Source organism: Pleuronectes platessa, chromosome 17, assembly GCF_947347685.1.
Source record: "Pleuronectes platessa chromosome 17, fPlePla1.1, whole genome shotgun sequence".
Lineage (NCBI taxonomy): Eukaryota > Metazoa > Chordata > Actinopteri > Pleuronectiformes > Pleuronectidae > Pleuronectes > Pleuronectes platessa.
The window spans coordinates 5,881,108-5,905,031 of record NC_070642.1 but is presented as its reverse complement, the minus strand read 5'-3'; the positions used below and the strand labels follow the sequence as shown (position 1 = coordinate 5,905,031).

At 40.9% G+C, this 23,924-nt stretch overlaps 1 protein-coding gene across 8 annotated transcripts in view; it reads left to right on the top strand.

The window, feature by feature from the left end:
- cd2ap (CD2-associated protein) overlaps positions 1-23,924 on the top strand; it is a 68,804-nt gene that overhangs the window by 39,183 nt on the left and 5,697 nt on the right. For 4 of the 8 annotated variants that reach the window (XM_053444614.1, XM_053444618.1, XM_053444612.1 and 1 more), the window contains 7 exons: positions 881-943; positions 10,396-10,546; positions 10,831-10,940; positions 12,740-12,858; positions 16,989-17,072; positions 22,378-22,619; positions 23,515-23,578. In XM_053444614.1, coding sequence (XP_053300589.1) covers positions 881-943; positions 10,396-10,546; positions 10,831-10,940; positions 12,740-12,858; positions 16,989-17,072; positions 22,378-22,619; positions 23,515-23,578 — 833 coding nt within the window. The remainder of the gene's footprint in view (positions 1-880; positions 944-10,395; positions 10,547-10,830; positions 10,941-12,739; positions 12,859-16,988; positions 17,073-22,377; positions 22,620-23,514; positions 23,579-23,924) is intronic. The other 4 variants (XM_053444617.1, XM_053444619.1, XM_053444615.1 and 1 more) reach the window with 2 other exon arrangements.

Below are 23,924 nucleotides of genomic sequence, written 5' to 3'. Positions count from 1 at the left end.
CAGCTTAGTACTGAGAGAAGGATGGTGGAATTTAGCAAGAGCAACTTGGAGAGACATAACTCCCAAAGGTTTGAAATAGCAACCAATTCTCCTGCTCATTCAGCAAAGATCAGTGTCGATATAAAAGAGTACAGAGAGCAAAGAAGATTGAGACCTCCTGTCTTAACTGTACGAAGGAAATAGTGTTTCTTGTTTGCGTCACGTCAGAAATCAGATTACTGCTGAAAATGGTCAATAATCACATTACTTTGTGTGCATTTCAGTACATTAAGTTCAAATGCGTGCTTTAGCAGCAGAATTCCTTTCTCGCTTCTATTTAAGCACATGGGGACCAAAACTTAAATGCTGAGTTGTGATTGAACCTGATGCTTTGGGGAACCATCCCCAAAAAATCCCTGTCATAATTTTATACATAATCCTAAAACATTTCTCATCTTATCAAACATGCAACTCAGGGCATCATTGCCCTCATTTCTTCGTGGTGGTTCTGAGTTGGGTTGAACGCTGCAGTGCTTGACATCTACAGTTTGCAGAACGCACACTTGCTCTCTGCACAGGAAGTCAAATAATTTGCATTCGTATCCTTCTCCGGCTGCAATGTGTTGCAGTCTGTTTCTGAGACAGTGAATGTGCACGACTTCCTCTCCGTGTTGAGATTCTTCAACATGTGTCACAAGCCAAACCACAAAGGAATGCATGTGGGTGCACTTAGACGGCACAGGGTTTTGCGCCAGTTTAAGATTAAAAAAAAATTAACCAATGTATGTAAGAGTCTGTGAACCTGTGAAAGTGTGTGTTCCTTCTTATTGTCTGTTGAGTCTTCAACCATTCGGTTCAGACAGATGAAGTGACTTTCTGTGGACCATGTTTCGTTTCTCAGCTCTCAAACCCGAGGTTCCCAGTGCCGACAAGAAACCTCATGCCATCAGGACAGAGGACAGAGGTATAATCCTTTCATTCCAGTCTCATCTCATCCTCTTATTTCAGTTTTGCTCTCTTTCACACGTTCCGCACATTGCCTTGCAGATTTGAAATACTCCGTTGGTTCTTGCACTCCACGGATAACCTGGGCCAAATTTGTTTCAATCTTGTCCGTCTTTAGTCTCATTTCTACTTGTTCGTCTCCTGCTTTCACCACATTTAACCATACATTTGCTCTCTAAGGTTCACTAAGCTGTGGACATTTTCTGAGGTGGCAGGCGCTGCTCCATTTTCAGATCCTCTCACTGTTAGGAGAAGAGCCCACAGTCACAGTATGCATTTGCACCCTCGATGGTCATTGTGCCATGTGTAACTCCCGTACTGCATTTTTGAGAATAGCATTACTATGGATTCAGAGCTGTTTGCACCAATGTGGTTTTAAAATACGGTAAACAAAATTGAATTCATTTAATAAAACCGTCACTCAGAAAGGAGAGCTAAAAATAGTTTCCACTCTTCAGCCTTCCACTTTGTTTATTCCACTGATATTTTTTTAATTATATTTTAGATACTCTACATTTATGTTTGGGATATTTTACCATTAATTTTGCATGTTTTAGTAATTTCAGATATACTTACATTTTGTGACCATTTAACAATTTTTGTATGGGTCCTTTTCTTGTGGGAAATAGTCATATTGTTTGTTCTTATAAAGCCTTTAATGCTTTAATCGATATTTTACAATTATGTATTAAAACAAGATGTGTACTGGTTTGAGGTCGATTTGTTCTAAGATTGCATTCCTACCTGAGGTCGGACAGTTTTTCTTATTTAATCTCGTCGCATGTTGACACCTTGCACTCTAAAGTCATTGTTGGTTAGAAAAAGACAGATGTGCTATCGATGCATTTTCCATTTCACTAAGAATGTTGTGTTTTTGTGTTTTGTACTTCTATCTTTCGGAGGACCAGTTGGAGTTTTTAATCTTCAGGTAAAAATAGGTTTCGGTTAGGGTCAGTGTTGGTTGTTAGGTAATTAGTTGTAATGGATGAGGTTGAAGTTAGGGCCGAGGGAATACTTGTAAATGAGTACAATGTGTGTGTGGGTTTCACAAGAACTTGAACTAAACTGCTGCTCTGGTGTCACATCTTTACCCTTAGTTATGGGTGATGTTGATTTTGCTGAACTTTTCGGTCAAAGTTTATACATTTAGTATCCCTATATAACACTATGGAAATTACTTGTCAATGAGGACAAAGGCAACAGTAAACAAGTACACTGAGGCTCCTTAGTTATTTAGTCATATTACTGACTCAATGTATGTCATTGTGTTACATTATCTGAATAGCAAATGTAATTGGAATTTGATTAAATCTCCAGACATGTTCTTGATTTCCCTGGGAGCACCCCTCATCGCAGCAGAACAACATCTTCCCCTCCTCGCAATCTGATAATATGTGGTTCAGCCCAGAAGCTATTAAAGCACAATGCCATTCAAGCATGTAATTCTTGATTATTTTTCTTATGTCCTTTTTTACTTGCAGCTCATGCGATGTCAGTGATTGTAACTCATCTCAGAAGGATTTATCCCCACGTATGAAACGAGTGCATCCTTAGCCTCCCTTCCACATATAACATGCATGCAGCATTTAGAGCAGAAACATCACATCAGTGTCTGATTTGACACATGTTGACCCTGAGGGTCAAACGAAGTTAATTTAGAAAAACAACTTCCTGCATTGTATGTATATAAATGAAAAAAAAGCAGTGAATGAGTTCATCGAGGTTGATAAAAGCCCAATCCCATTTCACCCCTTCTCCCTATACTTCTAGCCCAGGGCTCGGCAAGCTTTACTATCAGAAGGTCAATTTTGCCCCCTCTTCCACCAAATAAATTTATTCTGGAGCTGCAAAACATATTCGATAACACAGCTTATAAAGTTGTATATCTAGTTATACTCAGTGTTATGCCGGTCCAGACTTAAAATGAACTAGTTCAAAGTTCAGTTGATGCAGATGAAAATGCACTATTACACTTTCTTTGGTGCTATTTTTTATTGGGATGATTTAGGTGACAAACTTAAGATCATGGGTTGAGTTATAAATCAATGGTGTCGGATCATGTCTGCGTGTCGCTCCGCTCGTTTTAACACGGGGTACTGACGTCTCGTGTTGTACCGAGCACAAAATGTAGATGAGTCATTTTCATGCTGTTCAAACGCAGCCTCAAACTCTGGAGCGAATCAAACAGACACTAAGTTACTTCATGTACGGATCAGCTCCTGATAACTTGTGATGAATGTTTAGCTTCATGTGAGAGAGCTCTGATCGCACTGCGTGCGTCTCTCTGCGCGAGAGTATGCGGCTCTCATTTTCTGTATTTTACACTTTTCTGTTTTTTTTCTTCTTGTCAGTCAGTTTTTGTTGTGTGAAGTGAAAATATATATTTTTTAAAAGCAGGTTGTTGTCACAATCACATGCTCAGGTGATTGATGATATGACTCAAACAGTGAAATAGTTCTATTTATATTTTGTATAGAAAATGTTATTTTTCAAAAGATAAGAAAAGATAAAAAGCTGGTGTCTTTGGAGCTTGCAGGAAGTTAGTGAGCGAGGCCAAGACAAGTCTGCTTCCAGCAGTTGTCAGGCAGTGCATGTCTGGGTGTTTTGGGGATTCAGCTTTAATGAGACGGCTGATGGGAGGGGTGGTATGCATCAGTTACATATTGTAATATATAACCTGCTCTTGCTAGCTTTTCCAGTGTTACCAACCCGAGCTTTAACTGTGCACTGGCATCAGTTTTAATTTTGGCAGCTATTTTTGATATAGTTTTAGTCTTAGTCTTTAGACGAAAATGCATATTAGTTTTAGTCACATTTATTATTATTTATCCTTCTTAGTTTTATTCTAGTTTTCGTCCACGAAAACTAATTACATTTTAGTCTAGTTTTAGTCGACGAAAACGAATTACATTTTAGTCTAGTTTTAGTCACATTTAATAGCCACATTAAACTCCTTTTCTTCCCTTCTCAGGCCCAGGGACCCTGTCTTGTGTATACAACTGCATAATAGTCTAGCTTGCAGTACTTAGGTTGTACATTAGATATCCCCCCTAGCATAGGTCTATAGCGGGGGTCGGCAACCTTTACCATTAAAAGAGCCATTTTGCCCACTCTTCCCCCAAATAAAATTTGTCTGGAGCCGCAAAACATATTTGATAACAAAGCTAATAAAGTTTTATATAAAGTTATACTAAACTATAGTTTGTTGCATTTATGAAATTTTAGAACGACAATAAAGAAAACTGTGAAATTTTATTGCTATTTTTACCTGTTACAACAAAGAAAAACACCAAACTCTTATGAAGAGGAGAAGAAAATACACAGGCAAGTGTCGTCCTACTTTGAAATAAATTAAACACAGAACTATGAGGGCTATTTGAGTCCTCCCCATATTTATGGGAAATGTATGAAATAAGAAGTACCCTATTTTGAAATAAATAAAAACATATAGCTGCAGTCTAATAGCTTAAAAAGATATATTTTAGTTTTTGAAATGTTAAAACAAAAAGTGAGAGCAGGTCAGACTGGAGGCGGACCCAGAAACTGAAGCTCGGTAGAAACCAACTGCAGCTTCTGCTCTGATCAAGAAGCTGAGGCGTTGATCTCTAAACAGCTGAGACCAGAGAAACTCTGTGTTTTCACTGTTTCCCTTGTTAAGAAGCAGTCAGTCACTGAGCGGCTGCTTCACGTGAACGAGCTCTGATCTCAATGTGTCTCTCTGAGCGAGTGAGCAGGGGCGGGGGGCGGAGCCTCGGGACCGGTGCGCTATCTGGGAGCACACACACACAGACAAACACACTCGCCCGCTCCTGGTACTTCATGACGGCCTGATACGATGAGGTTTTAAAGGGGACATATTATGCCCATTTCACCACAGTTGATATGGCTCCTTGGGGTCTTAATGAAATGTCTGTAACATGTTTTGGTCAAAAAAACACAAGGATCATTTAAAACAGCACCCTTTTAACCCTGTCTAAAACAGCCTTCCTCAGATTGACCTGTTTTGAGTGCCCCGCCCCCATGTGACTTACCCCGACAGCAGGCTCTGCTTCTCGGCCAGATCTCCGCTGCTTCCCGGGTCGGCTGCCACATGCAATACTGCTTTAAAAACGTGCACAAGCAGCCATTTGAAGCAACTTTAAACACAAACTAACAGCAAGCTAGCGTTAGCTCCCTGCTGCTAACCGTAAACAAACAGCGATAGGTCCACCAGAAGCGAGCCGCAGACATGGGTCCAGCAACCCGACATCCCCTAATGAGCCCGAGCTGAGGAAGGGGCTTTGGCATGTGACTTACCCCGACGCAGGCTCTGCTTCTCGGCCAGATCTCCGCCTCTCACCCCGCTCACCGGCTGGTTAGTGTCCCCCCTCGGCTAGCTTCCCAGCTAACACCCGCAGCCTCAAGCTGAGGAGGGTGTTGTGGCTCGTAACATAACCTGGTCTCCTCCTCATCCAGATCTCCCCCTCCGGGGGGGGGGCTATGCCATGTAGACCGACTGTGACGTCAATTCTGGTCGTATTCCCATTCGACGCACTCTATGGTATAGTTTCTTACATAGAGGAACCACAACAAATCAAGGGAGTTGTTTTTTTCCAGAGTTTTTGGGACGGTAAACATGCCAGATACCCACACTAACGTGTAGAAGCACTACAAAAGTGGATTTTTCATAATATGTCCCCTTTAAAAATGTATTGTTACTTAGTCAACCACCAACATTTTCGTCTTGTCAACGAAAGTTAAATAGATTTGGTCATAGTTTTTATTTTCAAAGATCCGTTTTCGTTAAGTCTTCTTCTCGTCTTAGTCATGGGAAAAAGGTCGTTAACGAATATTTTTCGTCAATGAAATTAACACTGACTGGCATTTACATGGAGGTAAATGGGCAGCATGATCTTTTTCGCTCTCCCCCACAATCAGTTTTGTAGCTCTGTAAATTTTACACTGCGGTGCATCTCTTTTCTTCTCATGGAATTTAAAGTAGAAAATCGTCTCCTCACCACAGACACCGCAGGGTCTTTCTCTACATCACTGCTTTAACCCTGGCTTACCTTGAAAGTTCAGATATATGTGCAGCTACATGTGCAGCTACATGTGCAGCTACATGTGCCCACTCACATCTTCACTTAAGTGATTAATCTTATTTCGGTCAGGCTCCTCCCCTCTGGACACCTCTTTGTCTCTCGCTTTCTAACTGTGTCAGGCACTGCCTCTGGAAATCCTGTCTTTTACGCTAGTTTCTGCCGTTCTCTTCCTCCTCTGTCTTCCAGGGTGTCGTCAGGGATGTTAGATCTTTTCTTAGAGTCCCACAGGATCTAACGGGACTAACTAAAGTTCAATGTAAAGGGAACTGCACATAAACGGGGATAACATGAAGACTTCACATTACAGCTGTGCTCTAGAAAAATAGCTAATTATGGCATTTGCTGACTATTATGTTTTTAAATGATTTTATATATTTTTTTTTGATCTTAATAGATTTATTTTTAAGTTTCCCACAGATATGCCTTTTTCCATCCTATTTTTGTTTATTAACTTAACCCTTGTTTTGGGATTTTTAATACATAAAACGACAAACAATTATCTTCTGGTTCATACAATTCATACTCAGCTGCGGCTGAGGGCCAGAGCACTCTCGTCACTTTCAGACTCGAGTCAATGGCTCTGAACAATGAAATCACATTTGCTATATACTAAATAAGCCCCTCCTTTCACAGAGGCAGAATGTTTATCCAATCAGCTCTCTGCGTGTTGTCTTCAGGCTTAAGGCCGATATATGCTTCTCCGAGTCCGTTACGGACGGACGGATCGGACGGACACTTTTAGATTTATAGTTCTACGAGCCTTTTTGTTGTGAAAACAATTCACCGCCAGAACAGTAGTTGGCGCAACAGAAGTCGAGCTTAGAGAAGCCTACCTCATGAGGTATATAGAAGAAGTCCACGCTGGTTTATTTACGTCCCCCCGGCTCCTCACACACAGTGAACGATGGCAACTATCAGAAAAAGGATGTTGATGACGCGACAGTTTTTGCTGAAATAAAGTGACACCCAGCGGGTCAAAATGCTTATGTTATCGTGTCTTAGCGCAGCGGTTCCCCGGTCTTGTTTCCAAAATGCGTTGCTAATTCAACAGCTGCAACAGCTTGAAGCTACACGGAGGCAGCTAGCTTCCCCCCAGCTTCCACACACAGTCAGCACGGACACCCGATACTAACTACTACCAAGTGATTGCTTCTAACCTGACGGTGTTTGAGAAACAGTGTCATGACAGCCTTGGGATTAAAGTCAGCGGGTTTTTGCGCTGTTCCTACCGCAGTTAGCATGGTGGCTAGCCCGCAAGCCCCGTTATGAAAGTTCGTCATAACCGTATGTGACCGTACACACATGCCGTAAGTGCTCTAACCAGCCACCGTCAGCCGGACAACGCCGCTGGCTTAACACACTTGTCACATTAATCATAGAGTTGTAGTTGTTATTTTGGTTTATTGTGATGTAGGTAATGGAACAGGAAGTTTGAGGTCCCGAAATGCTGGCGTTAGCGGACTAATCACAGCCAAGGGTTATCCTTGGGCTCTCCGCCATGCCGACGTGTAGTTAGAAAAATCAGAGCTGTCCGAAAAGCTCTCCGTGGAGTCCCGGAGAGGCCCGGAGAGGGCGTTCCCCGGCAAAGAAGGCGGCCCTATCTGTCCGTGTCCGTCAAAACGGAGAAGCATAAATTGGCCTTTAGATTTGGTCACCTTCAATCTGAATGAGGACCCCTTTGAAGTCTCACAACACCATGACATCAGGCCTCTGCTCAGTGTGGGAACCTGTTTCTCTCAGTGAAACCCCCGTTCTCTCAGACCCCCGTCGTCTGCTCCGTTAACACCTATAGTCACTCTGTTGCAGACAGTAAGATGGCCCCTGCTGTGAAAACCCTTTTGTTTCAGCAGCAGGCTCAGGAGTCTCCAGCCAATACACATCAGAGCAGACATTATCACCAGACTAAACTACACAGAAACACATATTGGAATAATATTCTCTACATAGCTTGTCATTCTTTCATTAAACTTATCTAAATACAAAATGTACCATCACAACCTAACCCTATATATTTTGATTCATCCAAATATGTTTTAATAAAACAGATGGACAAATAAATAAATACATGTTAACTATATGAAAGTGAATCATGTTTTTTAATTGAGTTATTTAAACAGCCTGCTGTCTTTTCTCAATTATTTTACCCACAAGACAATCAGTAAGTAACGAATAGAGTGATGCATACATTTTATATTTTATTCTATTGTATTGTATTTTATTGTATTCAAATGTACCGGCTGCTATGACGACTTAATTTCCCCTCGGGGATGAATAAAGTAATCTATCTATCTATCAATCAACTGCCTTCTGTGGCAGCACAGAGAGACCACACCACCAACTCGCCGGTGCAGTCTAAACACAGTTTTTCTCTCCCCTTTGCCCTTTTATCAAACTGAAGCTGCTTATTTTGGAAAATGGAACGTTCAGTCTCCCATTCAATCCAAGGTCTGAAGAGTGAAGTGTGACCGTTTTTCTTGTTGATTTGGTCAGTGGGCGTTTCAAGTGATTGGCGAGACAAAGGTGAAGAAAATACATCTGTGATGGCGTATGATTTCAGGGTTTCAGTCTCCATTCTCTTAAGTGTTTTGAAGCCAAACATGTTATCTACTTCAAGAACTACCTAAAGTTGGAGAGCTATTACCATTGAGAAGCTGTAGAAGATGTGAAGAAAATGTGGCATTTCATGAATTGATTTGAGGAAAGTGACACTCCCCTCCAGCACAGATCAGATTTTTGTGTCTAGTGCAATTTTTTTGTCTCAGTGCCAAAGAAGCTTAACAGGATGTTTAAATCATATGTTATGTAATCAATCCCCAAACATACAGTATGTATTTCAAGATTTCTTTTGATTTCAAAACGTTTTATGTTAGTGACATATTAAGGGAATTAAATGACAATCAGCATGGTTGTTAAATTCTTCCTTACTTAAGGTGCCTTGTGTCTACATTACACCAACTCCAACAAAAGCCCTGTTCTCTTTAAACATGACACTTTTGTGTCTCTCAGTTAACCATATTAGAATTCTGGTTATCTGTTGACACAAAGTCAGGCTGTGGGTGAACTGGTTGTCAAGCAGATGAGAAGTTACAGGGTTGTGTTACATTCTTACTGCTGTGGTGCAATTGTCTAGCCTGGATGCCAGACGAACTTAGCCCCGCCCACAACATTTTTGGTCGGGCAGTTCGGTCTGGAGTCGCTCCATTGGGAAAAAATCAGATTGTCAGGGCGGGCTTTATACGATGATTGACAGATGATCAACGGTGACGTAATCAACCACGTCATCAAAGTGCCCTTGGGTTGAATTCGTTTTCAACAAACATGCCTGCCGCTGGCGAGCTGAGATGTGTAGATGCTGCCATTGAGTCTGTTTTAGAAGACATCGACAGCGCATTCATTTTGAAAGAGGAACACAGAACGTGGAGGCGACGCCAAAGCACCGCGCTAATCCCTATCGCCCCGGCGCTTGGCTGTCCACAACGGACGCTGAAGCGACGCTGAACCGCCGGGCAGCGCTAATAATATCACCCGTTGATCCAGTAGATCGCTGCACGGCTTTGTGCCAGTCTCACCGGAGGCTGAAGCACCGCGCTGCGCCAAGGCTGCCTCGCGGTGCTTCAGCCTCCGGTGTGACCGTCACAAAGTTTTAACATGGGAGTGGATGGGAGCCAGCTGTTATTTAAGGCTTGGCGCTGCGCTGAAGCGTCCGGTGTGAACCCGGCGTTAGTAAATAACTCACAATGCGTTGCTTAGCATACGTCACATACTACGTTGCTCTGATTGGTTGTAGGTCTATCCAATTGAGCGAAGAGGAATTTTACTTCCTGGTCAGTTGAAACACGCCCCATAATTTTTTCCCAATGGAGCGACTCCAGACCGAACTGCCCGACCAAAAATGTTGTGGGCGGGGCTAAGTTCGTCTGGCATCCAGGCTAGCAATTGTCATCATTTTTAGATCTCTGAGAAGTAAATTATTGTTTTCCTAAACCAGAACAACTACAGATAGAACAAAATATCATGTAAACTGGGAAAAAAATTACTTTTAGTGACTCAGAATTAAATGATTTATTTCAGTTACTCTCAATAACTGTTTGTAGTAGTAAAGTTGATTCCAGGTGAAAGGTGAAATTCAACTTTGTCAGTTTAAATGTTTTCATGGCAAAATGACTCCTGTTGTTAAGGAATATTATATAAAAAATGTTCAGACTAGACTCTAAAAGTTTCTTTTTCTATACTTCTTTTTTTTAAATTATTATTATTATAAATTTTTCGAATTTTTTTTCTCCTAACCCCTTTACAACTCTCCCCTCACCTCCTGCTTTCTCTGTTATAGTGGACAAACCTACGCCAGATCACAAACCATCCAAACCCGCAGCGCCCCTGGTCCCGCCCAAGAAGCCGATTCCTCCCCCAGGGAAGGGCCGACAGGGAAGCATCCCACCAAAGAGGCCTGACAAGCCTCTCACTCCCTCGCCAAACCTTAAGTAAGTCTATTATCCCTGTGTCTCTCAGTCTTCTACCTCTATGTGTTTGTTCATCTTTATCTACAAATAACCAGTGCTTTTCATTCCATACAGCACTAACATAAATCCCTAGTAATCATAGAAAATGGCGTTCTACAGAAAAGACAGGGTCTATTATACATACTACATATAATGAGTGTAGCACAGCCTTTGTAGGACACAGATTACTTCAAGTTCAATCATTTCATTTGGTTCCTTTTACATTTTTCTTCCATTTATTTTAATTTTTTCCCTTTTCGCTGCAGGCACAATGGAGAGGTGCCTTCCATACGACCAAGGTCAGACTTTGAGCCATTATTGCCCACCAAGCCGAAAACGCTGTCTGGAGACTGGGGGGACAAGTCCTCGGATATGGGTATGTATGGTCAAGTCCCTGTAAAATGAGGAAGTTCGTTTTGCCAGATTTATAGCAGGAATCTTGATCGTTTTATTTGAGGAAGACAAGGGATGAAGTGAGACGTCTGTGGCCTAAAGTTAGTTTGTCAATCTGTCTTTTGACCACATGCATTCAGTGTCTAAGTTCCCCAAATATTGTTCCCTGTGACAACTAAGAGGGGAGGCGATTCTCATAAGAATGCAAAGACTGATTGTTATTAATCTATGATCAATTTACCAATGTCAAAAACATGGCGTAGTGCTGGTCTGTATACTTTCATTTTATACAGGAAGGAGACTGTAAGATAGATCTGAAGAAATTAGAGATGATTTTTATTTGACTCTCATGCATTTCCCTGTAATTCCCTGTTTAGTTTGACAGTGACTTTTCTCTAGACCACTTAGCTTACCTGCCTGTTATTGATTCATATTAATTTCAGTCTCGTAGTATAGAATTAAATTAAGATTTTTTTTGCAATTTGACAATTGCAAATGCAGGTTCTAATGTTTTAAAGTCGGTGTGTATGAGATTACTTCAACTCAAAACAAGGTTTTGCACTTTTTATACCTATGTTAGAATTTACAAAAATATCTTCTAGCAATATATGCTCTGATAAACTTGGTTGAATATGTCAAAAGTATATCAAACCCAAAGACCTCTTGAACGGAATAAGGACCTACAGGTTTTAGGCTAAGATACTTGTGACATACAGGCAAATATCACTCATTAACTTTTCCTATCGAGAGGTCCTTCACATCAGTCCGTCAAAGATGATCTTGTATTCAGCTATCAGTTATTACATAAACTCACATAGATCAATCTCTACATTCAAATCCAAATCCTTCAGAGCAAATGAAAACCAGGAGGACGATATGGAGCTTTAATGACGTTGCCCCAAGTATTTGCCAGAAAGATCAAATACGTGATAAAGATTGAAATGAGCCGACCTGAAGGCATTTCACTAGAGAGTTGTGTGTTTGTGAAGGATTTCTTGTGTTGGTGGTATAGCACTGATAAAACTCAGTCTTATACACCGGACTTGGAACATGAAAATCCAATCACACCAACTGCAATCACAGGCACTGCTCTCTGAGGGTGGCAGTTTAGCACTGGGTAGGTGCAAAGTGCTGTTAGGTTGCAGTTTTTCACTGCGGGAGTGACTCACTCTCACAAACAAACTTTGTCTTTACTTTAAGCTAACATATATAAGCAGGGTTGGGGAACTTTTTTCCTCTAATGAACTATTTCAATTTTTATGGCAATACTAAATTATTGAACACATATCGCACTAATTTCTATTGTGCGTTTTGGTGAGGTGTCTGATGTCAAATGGTAGTGATGATAATGAGGGTGCTCACAGCTGGTTTTAGCCAAAACTATTAGTACAAAGGACTCACCTTCATTTGTTTCACCTGCTGAGGTTATTTTTTTGTTATTATTTTTTTGTACCATTATTTTATTTTGTATTATTTATTTGTTGGTTTGATGTGGCTTGTGTAAGCTGTCCATGCTGGGACACAAGTGAACTCTAGTGAATAGTTGTAACTTAATCAAAAGCATTTCATCCAATAATGTCTTCAGCTAAGCATGTCCTCGCAAATTATAGGCACACTGGCTTCAATCTGTCTTTTGACCACATGTCCATTATGCTGTGTATGCTTCCTTCATTCAGGGCAGAAATGCTCCACTAAAAAGATGTCTTGTTCATTTTCTGTCTGCATATTTGTCTCATCTATACAAATAAAGGTATAATTATTATTGTTGTTATCTGTCCTCAGAAGATCTGATGAGTTTTGATGAGCTGTCATCTACCTCAGGGAAGCTCTCTCACCCCACTGCGAGCAGACCAAAGATGCCTGGCAGGAGGCTGCCTGCCCAGTTCGGTGGTGGACATTCGGTGAGGACATCCTAGCACTTGGCATTACTCACTCACTCACTCATACACACACACATACACACACTGTGGCTCACAATGATAAGATAAATCTTCACACATGTAGATCTCTGCAGTCTATTCAATTTATGTTCTGACCTTTTGGTCTGTCACATGCTTATCCTTATCCCCATATCTTGAATCTGTTATAAATCTATCCATCAATTATATTATATATTACACTGTTGTGCAATAGTAGTAGTAGAATTGACGTTGGCTAATTATTAATAATCATGAGAAATGATTATTAAAATAGAAATTATTTATTAAAAATAATTAAAAATTATAAAGCTAGTAATTAAGAATAGTAAAATAATTAATTAGAAATGATACCGTTATCAATTAATAATGGTTAAATAATTAATGAAAACAATAAAATTATCAATTAAGAATGAAACAATCTGTAATTAATGCTTATCGTTGCGGGGCACCACCCTGGTTACAGGGACCAACGAGTCAAGCTATAGTTATCAGTCTCAAGTGATAAAAGTTAAATTAATAATCTCAATATTTAATATTAATGATTATATAATAAACAATGAAGGGTTTTAAGTTCGAGCACAGGCTATAGTAATCCAGCTGTATTCACATACACATGTACAAATAATCACAGAAATACAAATACTTTAATTACAAAAGTATTTATTCAAAAGGGGAAATAAAGTTAATGTTATTTCAATGATTCTTCATTTAACAAACTCCAATATTTCAAAAGAAGGCAACAGCAGCAGCAGCACTTATCACAATGGTCACACATGTAATACTGAGTATCTACTGGTGTGTGTGTGTGTGTGTGTGTGTGTGTGTGTGTGTGTGTGTGTGTGTGTGTGTGTGTGTGTGTGTGTGTGTGTGTGTGTGTGTGTGTGTGTGTGTGTGTGTGTGTGTGTGTGTGTGTGTGTGCGCGTGCGTCTAAAGAGAAAAGGGAGTGGCTATGGCGTAATGACGAGATCATGTAGTGACGTAGTCTGGCCGTGATCAAGATGTTACGTTCACGTACTTTCAAGATGGAGGTTTATGACCCCCGGTGACGACATGAGGTCGAAGACAAGATGGCGGTCGGTCGCCTGTTGCACAAAGGAACTTTAGACAAAGGGATTTCTTATCTCTTGGTTCTGGCGTCGAGATGTATTAAGGCTCTTTAAATCTAGAATTTTCTATGCCACATGAAATATGTAAGTGTAGGTCGGGACGTGTGTAAGGAACAGGTTTAGGAGAAAAGATAGAGAGAGAGAGATCAAAAAACATCGTCTGAGACCAGCTACAGTGACTTCACCACTCAGTACACAAATTAGAGTTGTGCACCGATCTTTTAACAGGTTAGGTCTCTGTAAACTTAGTCGGACGATAACAGTGCTGCCGGAGGCTCTCCGTCACGGCGCGAGGCACTTTAAAACATTCGCCAATGTAAACAAGGAACCGGAAGTGACGCATCGTTTCCTCGTTACACGGCTAAAAACAGATCAGCGATCTACAAACAAACACACTCAAATAAACATGACACGCTAAGTATTTAAACTAGTCTCTGCCCAGACAATAAAGCCTCTTACTGTGACCTTCGCGGTGTTGCTTGCGCGTGGCGCGGATTTTCCAGAAGTCCAGTGAATCTCGTGTTGTGTTCCTCGGGGTACATGCGGTCAGCGAATCCCCGGAATTAGGTGAAAAAGTCATGGCGTGAGCTGGATAGCGCTGGTTCATCTGTTGCAGCGGCTTCGTGCTGGGACCGGATATGGAGCGAATTCGTCTTGCTCGTGGAACGGAATTCGGCCTCGTCTCTTCTGCGACAGAATGTTGCTTTGTCCTGCAGGGATTAACAGCTGTGTCGCAGCTGTGGGGATCGTGAAAAGAAAAGTCTGTGATGCTCGGCCGGCGAGCGAGTTCCTGTGCGCGGCCTCTTCAAGTTAAAATAACAAAAAGTCCTATCAAAATAAAACGTCGACTGAATAAGGAAATAAAAGAAATGGAAATAAAACAAACGTCTGTAATTGCTCCCTAAAATTACCTCCGGATCAACTAACTGGAAAGGTCAGCTCTATCTTCAGGGAATCGGGAATGGGCAGCGATTATTGATGAGCAGCCCCTCTTATTAACCTGTGGAGGCCCAGCCTCCTTGAGGTGTGGTCATGGGATGATGCTGGCTTTAAGCCAATTGAGTGTCAGAGGTCAGATCAGAGTGGGAACGGCCAGGAGCAGAGCAGGGGTTTCTGGGAAAACCCCATGGAGGAAGTTACCAGAGGAGATGCTATCTCCATGCTTGATCTTAGCTGGAAACTTTAGAGCTGGTTTCATCTTGGCTCACAGGCCTTACTTTTACGACTCATTGTGTGGATCCCACCACATGGCCAGTTCAGCAGGGACTCTTGCCCAACAACACTTATCCTTTGAGGGTTGTATGGGCAGCTGGCAAGTCTGTATAAAAGTTCAATCTTTTTCAAGTAAGTTATACTTTTTGGGATGTTAGGAACAAAAATATAATAACTTTCATCCCACTTTTTCCTACCATTTTTTTTTTTATTTGACTGTAAACACCATATTTGCACATATCCAAATGACATCTACATCTTTTATAAGCTGATTGTAAGCAGGCAAGAGTCTGTTTGTGATACACCACTATTGAAATTAAACTATTACACATCCAAAAGAATAGGAATTATGTATCCAAAGTGTATTTTAAAATGTTGTAACATTCCAGATCTAGTGCCAGTTGGCAAAATGCTTATGTTGAACTAAACTGTTGAACTAATCTCTTAGCAAAGCTTTTTTCCCTCATCCATATTTTATGTCTTTTATGTAATTGATGTTTTCGGGCTTCAAATTATATCTTGCACTACAAGAATATAGTCTGAATTGCTATTTTTTCCTCTGTATCTATAATCAAATTTAACTTTTGGCTTTGGTCTGATTAATATGCCCTCAGAAATCTGCCGGTTAAGGAAAGGAAACCTCAGTCTGTAACTTCACTCTACATTAATGTGATTTGTTTGTAGTTTGAATGAGTCAGTGCAGTTACCTGCGTATTTCAGGAGAGTCATATCAACAGTTTAAGCTGATCAATTTGTAATCTCATTCACTGTAAGTCTTTGAGTTTTGGTTGTTAATAGCTGCCGTTACCTGCATATATTGAAAGTCAAACTTAATAAGAGATTTTAAAGGATTCATCGCGATATAAAATACTCACATCAGCATTAGTTTACTCAATCAGTGGCAGTAGCCGTGGGACAATTGCACGAATGTTGCGGCCACGCTCAGCAGACTCTTTGTGACAGGTACACAGATTAAAGAGTGAAAGAAAAGTTATTATGTGAACTTGCAGGTAGGTCCACAACTGCAGCTGCAAACTATTTCTGAATTTCTCATTTGACAGTAAAAACTTAATGGATTATAGCCTGACTTAAGAGCAAGGACATGACAGATTGCTCTATAAAAAGCACTGCAAATAACACTGGACAAAGCAAGACAAAATTGATAACCAAGTTATTGTATAATTCTGAGAAGTATAAAAAAACTCTTGGTTTATTATGAAGTGTGACAGGACAAATTAAAATATGGGGCACCTCCACAGTTTAGATAACAAATGGCAAACACTGATTGATTCTATGGCCACATTTTTTCATTAACCATAATGCATCAACGTTTATTTTTGCTGCTGCTGCTGCTGCCGTCTTTATATATTGGATTTTATCTTATCGCACTCCTCTCTCAAATTGTTGTGACTTTCCATTGATATGCTTTCTCTGTTACAAGTTATTCATTGTTATTTTTCATCTGACACAAGGTTGTTCTCGTTCGTCACTAGCAACACATTTTGTTTGAGCACCGATCCACAATTCCTACACTGAGAACCACTGCCTGACCATCTGTGACGATGTCTTATCACCTACCTTCATCTTTTCAAATCACCTTTCAGAGCAGTGACATGTGTTGAAATGTCAACTGCACTTTTCCAAACAAGTAGAAGATAAGCTATCACTGTGAATGGGCTCTTCTGTGAATGTTGGCAAACTATTATCATCAGGGTTTTATTCAGGAAGCTGGAAACTGTAAATTCCATGAAAATATGAATGTAAGCTTAACAAAATATAACTATTCCATTGCAGCCCAACAAGGACGTGAATGTGGAAAAATTCTTCAAGGTTGATGAAGAGGATGCAGCTAAACCAAAACTAGCAGATACCAGAAAGGTAACTAGTTTTTAAACATTTACTGGATGTATCAACATTTATTTCCCAAGCTATAATGTTAAAACTGTAGATTGTTGCAGAGTTAACAAACATTGCAAACCGGTCTCCACTCATTTGTGAGAGGTGAAACACTTTGTTGTCTAAAAGGTTGGCACGGGTTGTGTCTTTGTTGGTTTTACAGAGCCACAGAGTGAAGAGTCCATCGATCGATATACAATCCAGCGTCAGCTTGACAGTCATTTCTCTCTGTTATTAGGTTTAGCGAGATGGCGGTTGAGCTCTGACTAGCTGCTAATGCTAACTGGCAACAATGAATACAATGCCAAATATATAGTTTTGAGTACTTCAAGTCTAAAAATCTGCATAAGTTAGCACAAGGGACACTTAAGGTTCGCAGGGTTTGTTTGTCAGGCACTATTTGACCAACAGCTTGTCGTCAGCAGCTTATCAATTATTGTGTTGTTGAAATAAAAGTTCAATCAAAATTTCACAGTTTTGCTAAAGTCCTCGTTTGGAGCAGTGACTGTCCAGGGGAGCACTAACAGGCCTTCGAACTGTTGGAATTCTTTCAAAATCCTGGCTCAGATCACCGGTTAAAACAAAGAACTGACGTTAGTCTTTTCTTGTTTCTTCATTCCAGTCTCCATTGACTACATAACGACATTAAATTGGCTGGGACAAATAACAGCTTACAAGTCTGCCTTTGAAGTTTAAGCCAAACTAGAATAGCACTCAGATGAGCACATACAGTGCCTTGCATAAGTATTCACCCCCCTTGGACTTTTTCCCATTATGTACTGTTACTAACTGGAATTCAAATAGACTTAAATAAACTTTTTCCCGTTTGATCAACAAAACATGCATAGTACTTTGGAGGTGCAAAATAAATGTTATTGTGACACAAACAATAATGAGAACAAAAAAGTTGACATCTGTTGGGTGCATAAGTATTCACCCCCCTGTGTCAATACTTGGTAGAACCCCCTTTCGCTGCAATTACAGCTGCAAGTCTTTTGGGGTATGTCTCTACCAGCTTTGCACATCTAGAGATGGAAAGGTTTGTCCATTCTTCTTGGCAAAAAAGATGAAGCTCAGTCAGATTGGATGGAGACCGTCTGTGAACCGCAATCTTCAAGTCTTGCCATAGATTCTCTATTGGATTGAGGTCTGGGCTTTGACTGGGCCATTTTAAGACATTAACATTCTTTAATCCAAACCATTCCTTTGTAGCTCTGGCTGTATGTTTAGGGTCATTGTCCTGCTGGAAGATGAACCTCCGCCCCAGTCTCAAGTCTTTTGCAGACTGCATCAGATTTTCTTCAAGGATTTCCCTGTATTTGGCTCCATCCATCTTTCCCTCTATTCTGACCAGTTTCCCTGTACCTGCTGAAGAGAAGCATCCCCACAGCATGATGCTACCACCACCATGTTTCACTGTTGGGATGGTGTGCTCAGGGTGATGGGCAGTGTTGGGTTTTCGCCACACACAGCGTTTTGCATTGAGGCCAAAAAGTTCAATTTTGGTCTCATCTGACCAGAGCACCTTCTTCCACATGTTTGCTGTGTCTCCCACATGGCTTCTGGCAAACTCCAAACGGGATTTTTTATGGATCCCTTTCAACAATGGCTTTCTTCTTGCCACTCTTCCATAAAGGCCAGATTTGTGGAGTAGACGACTAATAGTTGTCCTGTGGACAGATTCTCCCACCTCAGCTGTGGATCTCTGCGACTCCTCCAGAGTAACCATGGGCCTCCTGGTTGCTTCTCTGATTAATTTTCTCCTTGTCCGACTCTTCAGTTTGGGTGGACGGCCTCCTCTTGGTAGGTTTGCGGTTGTGCCATATTCTTTCCATTTTCTTATGATGGATTTTATGGTGCTCAGAGAGATGTTCAAAGCTCTGGATATTTTTTTATAACCTAACCCTGCTTCATATTTCTCCACAACTTTATTCCTGACCTGTTTGGTGAGCTCCTTGGTCTTCATGATGCTGTTTGTTCAGTAATGATCTCCAACAAACTCTGAGTCCGTCACAGAACAGGTGTATTTATACTGAGATTAAATTGCAGACAGGTGGAACCTATTTACTAATTATGTGACTTGCAAATGTGACTTGTGAATGCAATTGGTCGCACCAGATCTTTGTTAGGGGTTTCACAGTAAAGGGGGTAAATACATATGCACTCAACACTTTTCAGATTTTTATTTGTAAATAATTGTGAAATCCATGTAATATTTCCCCCCACTTCCAAATGATGCACTATTTTGTGTTGGTCCATTACATAAACTCACGATGAAATAAATTTTAATCTGTGGTTATACCATGACAAAATGTAGAAAAGTCCAAAGGGGGTGAATACTTATGCAAGGCACTGTACATCCACCAAAGCCCAACAGTCCCCTGAAATCAAGCTACACCAAATTTGTTATCAACATCTATGTATTATTTGAGCATTGGAAAGCTCCAACGTGTGAATGCACCATGAAACCACAATATTAACACTGGCCAGCTTACAATGATTTCAATTGATTTAGTTTTTACCAATGGGTAAAATATCACTGCAAAGCTATTCACATTGATTCACCCATGCCTGTCTCTGATCTTCCCTTCTCTCTATCGCATACTGACAACAGATCAATCTGTGTACTCACAGTGGTTAAAAATACCATCATTTCATTTTTACAAACAGAAATGACATACATGTCTATAATAGAAAGCGAGATCTGATCTCAAGTGGCCACAGGAAACACATTCCAGCTGTTGTAAATGTAATATAATCAACCCCCCACTTGTTACTACCAAGCCTGAACAGAGTCTACAAGCAAAGGCTTCAGTTTGACATGTGAGAAAGTGCAACAACTTCCACCATCATTACCCTCATTACCACTCAAAGGATCACCACTGAAGAGTTGCAACGATTCTCTAAGAAACTCCTCATTTTACAGCATCAAAAACATTTATAAAGGAAGGCCGATGAAAAGGAACAGAAGAGATCAAAATAGAAGTTAAGGCTGTGGAAAAAAATCCATCTGTTCGATCTCCCAACAGTTCACTTGGGACCGTTTCAAAGAGAATCTGTAGAGAAAAGGGAAAACGTTTATGTGGAGGTGGAATATATCAATATTAGCTCAATATTAAGAAAATCTAATACAATATCAGAGGGGAGTGCAAAATCACAGTGATAAGTATATATTGTATAAATATATGTTATATGTTGAGTGTAGCATTCAGCTTTCAGAGCCAAATAATTTAATACAAATTGTCCTTTCAATCTTAGAGATGACTTTAATGTGCATAGCTTTAAAAAAAATGCCCAATCAGCACTCGGAAAACATTTTCATCATATCCAAGATTCTACAAATTATGTTTTGTTTATATCACAACCTTTGAAAGCATGAAACAGATCTCCGTTGTCCAGCGGTAGAACATTTGTCACCAGAGCAGCAGATAGTCTTTTCCCCACCCACTTACTTATTCCGCTGTGTATTTTAAACAACTGATACTAAAGTTTAAACAATTACAAAAGAGCAGAAACCTGTGTTGGAGAAACAGATATCAAAAAGATGAAAAATATAAATGGTTTTCTACCCACACTCACACACAGACACAAGTCAGCTGACATGCACCTGAAAGTAGTTTTCTGCAGTGTGTGTGTGTGTGTATGTATGTTTGTGTGTGTGTGACGGAAGACGGCATGGGGCGAGGGAGACAGAAACAATCACCTGCTGTTCAGTCTTCCAGCCCAGCACTTCATTAATTGCCTCAGATGTTATCTATATCCTGGATTGGTCATGGTTTACCAAGACTAATTAGACCTGACTGTTCAGCTGGGGGTACCGAGCATCTTGACCGCCCTACTGTTAACAAGACACACATACATACATACACACACACACACACACACACACACACACACTCACTCTCCACACATATACACACAGAGGCAGACGCTCACAGGCAGACAGAGCAGTCAAAGTAAAGCCTGGTTTGGAGCTCTCATTTCCCTGCAGCTCAGACTACCAGAGGTCAATTTACAGGACATGCACTATTCCTCCTTTATACTTGTATCGTTTTCAAAATGGGATTCTGACCCTTATAACATTTACATCAGTGAACGTGAACGAAGAGAGAAAGTATGTGCCCCCCCCCCGGGCAGGAGAAGCTGCAGCCACTCGAAACCGAAGAACTGAAGCGATTGAGATAAAAAGGAAAATGTTCCGTGACCAAGCTTTATAACCCCTTTTTAAGTTTTTACATGAATGCCTGCTTGGCTAACAAAGCAGCAATCCCATATCCAATCCAACTGTATTAGTCCCAAAGGCAATAATATTAATAAGAAGAGCAAACAACAAGATACAGACAGGTACTGACAAGAAACCGGTGACACAAGGACTAAGTAAAGCTGGTTTCAAAAATCCAACCAGACTTTCACACATGAACAACGCAGCAGGAGATTCTCCAATCAGACATGTTCACAATAACAAAGAAGTCCCTGGAGCGTTCAGGTGAGGGGTGGTGCACGATGTATCGATTTAATTCTGCTGCAGCGAATAACATGTTTTTTGACAGCACGTGGCCAGTGTTGGCCCTTATCTCCAAAAGCTCTTTTGACATCTTAGCCGTAGTCTGCCACATGTTTGGCACCTCTTTTTCACCCTGAAATGCTGCTTTTGTTTTTTGCATTATTGCATCCGTCACATCATAAACGTCATAAACACTTCCATTCGCTTGCTGTGAAGCATGCAAAAAACTCCAGAGTACCAAAGCCACGCTGAAAGGCTCCAGTGGCTCCGTTTAGTTTTGGTGACATTTTCCCAGGTTTTCTTTTCCCCTGAGACGAAAAGGTCACTGCAAACCAACTGTCACTAGTGTGGGTCCTTCATTCTACCGTGAACCATTTGTCCTGATGGATGTGATCTTTTCAAGGAAGACCGGCCCCATGCACACAATGTCACCAGATTTCTAAACAACAGAAAAGCGTGTTCTTCGAAATAATGTTTCTTCAACCCACCAAAGCAGTTTTCAGACATGAGGCTCTTTTTTTTCCTGCCACACGTTATAAAAGTTTCAATGTACCCACTTGCTCACAGTAAATGCTCTGGATGATCTCCTGCTGTCTCCTTACATTAGCTCACTCAGACCTTAGTATTAACGAGGGGGCTGGCAAGAGAAACTCCGGAGAATGTCCGCAGCAACTCTGACATTTGTGTTCTCCCATATATCACATCCATATAAGACCTCCACACTCCGAAAATCGATATCTGTCTACTTCTGTCTAACTCGTGTCTCTTTTTTCATCTCCACAGCCTTCCACAAACACCTTATCCCAGTCAACGTCTCTCCAAAAGCCCATCGCGGCAAGCCCTGAGGCCAAGCCGAGCCCTGAGGCCAAGCCGAGCCCGGCAGCGCCCCCCCCGACCTCCAACAGCATCTCTCACAGCGGCCGAGGTCGGCTTGACCCTGAGGAGCCGACCTCCGAGCTGGATGACCTGAGGAGCCAGATGAAGGACCTGCTGATGTCCGTAGAGCTGCTCAAGGATCAGCAAATGTAATGAGACTCGATGCGCATGAGAACAGAGTTTGAATATGTTGCTGTGAAGAGGAAATAGAGTGAATGTATGACAGAGGGATCTGAGCTTGTGGACATATGTTGTTACTGGGGTTGTGTATCATTTAGATTTTTTACAATACTAGATCCAAATTTATATTTTATGGTATTTAAGCGGTGCCTGAATGATATTTCTTTTTCTTAAGAAATATAACATATTCACATAAGTTTGTCGTCTTATTTCCTTTACGCAGAATTTAAAAAAAAAAAACGTTCACGTGAAATACAGCCACACTTTTGAATGTTTGGCTGTAGGCATTTTGCTGCCTCGTCGACTTGAGTTTGAGATAGCCTCCGACTTAGCTGTAATGCTAACTCGGCACTCGCACCAAAATTCCGCTGTGTAGGAACGGGCTCCAGATTTCAGTACCCAACCGTAGTTGTTACTAGTTATACACTATTATAGTGACTGTATAAGGTGTGACATGAATTATGAGCTGGGTTTGTGAACAGCAGTTTCTGTTCACATCCATGCAAAACTCATTCAACAATCACTTCCTTTTAAATTCTGTATTTTTATATATCAGAACATAAGATATGAAGGTCTGAGCATGAATCATTGGGAGAGATTTACGGTGATACAAGGCTTCATGCTGAGTTGCTTTCTCATGCCTACAATTGACATTTGGTTTTGTTGGACATTTAGCTTGCAGTGTTTTAGCATTTCCTTTTTGTTTTATGTTCAAAGAAACATTTGCCCACTTTTCTTTTTTTTTTTCATCTTCAAAGAAAACAGACAATAGTTACAACACAAACGTTTGAGCCTCAAATATATATGCTGCAGCAGTGTACCCTAATGAGTCTGTACGCCTGTGTCTTTTTTCTCTTTTTCCAGGAAAGAGATAGCGGAGCTACGAAGAGAGCTGGATGAGGAGAGGATAAAACGTGTGACCCTGCAGGTAACATTGATCTCCATAGGAACGCATGCTGGGCTGTCTACATGCATTACTCTGCATTAGTTTAGCCATATATATCGATGCTGTTTTTTACACACGAGTACCCAAACAAGCACATGGACTTGCATGAGCACAATTCCTGCAGCACATGCACCAACGGGCATATACAGTATTGACTTTTAAAGTCTGCCCAACAGCAGTAAGAGGCTGTCCGAACAAATGCAAGACGTGTTGTCGGAAATCAGATGCGTCTATTGTTATTTCAAACTGCCAGACTGGAAGGGACAAATGTTGCACATGGAAAAGAAATTGAGAAAAAAGCTAAAACTTTACTTGTGAGTACAACTAA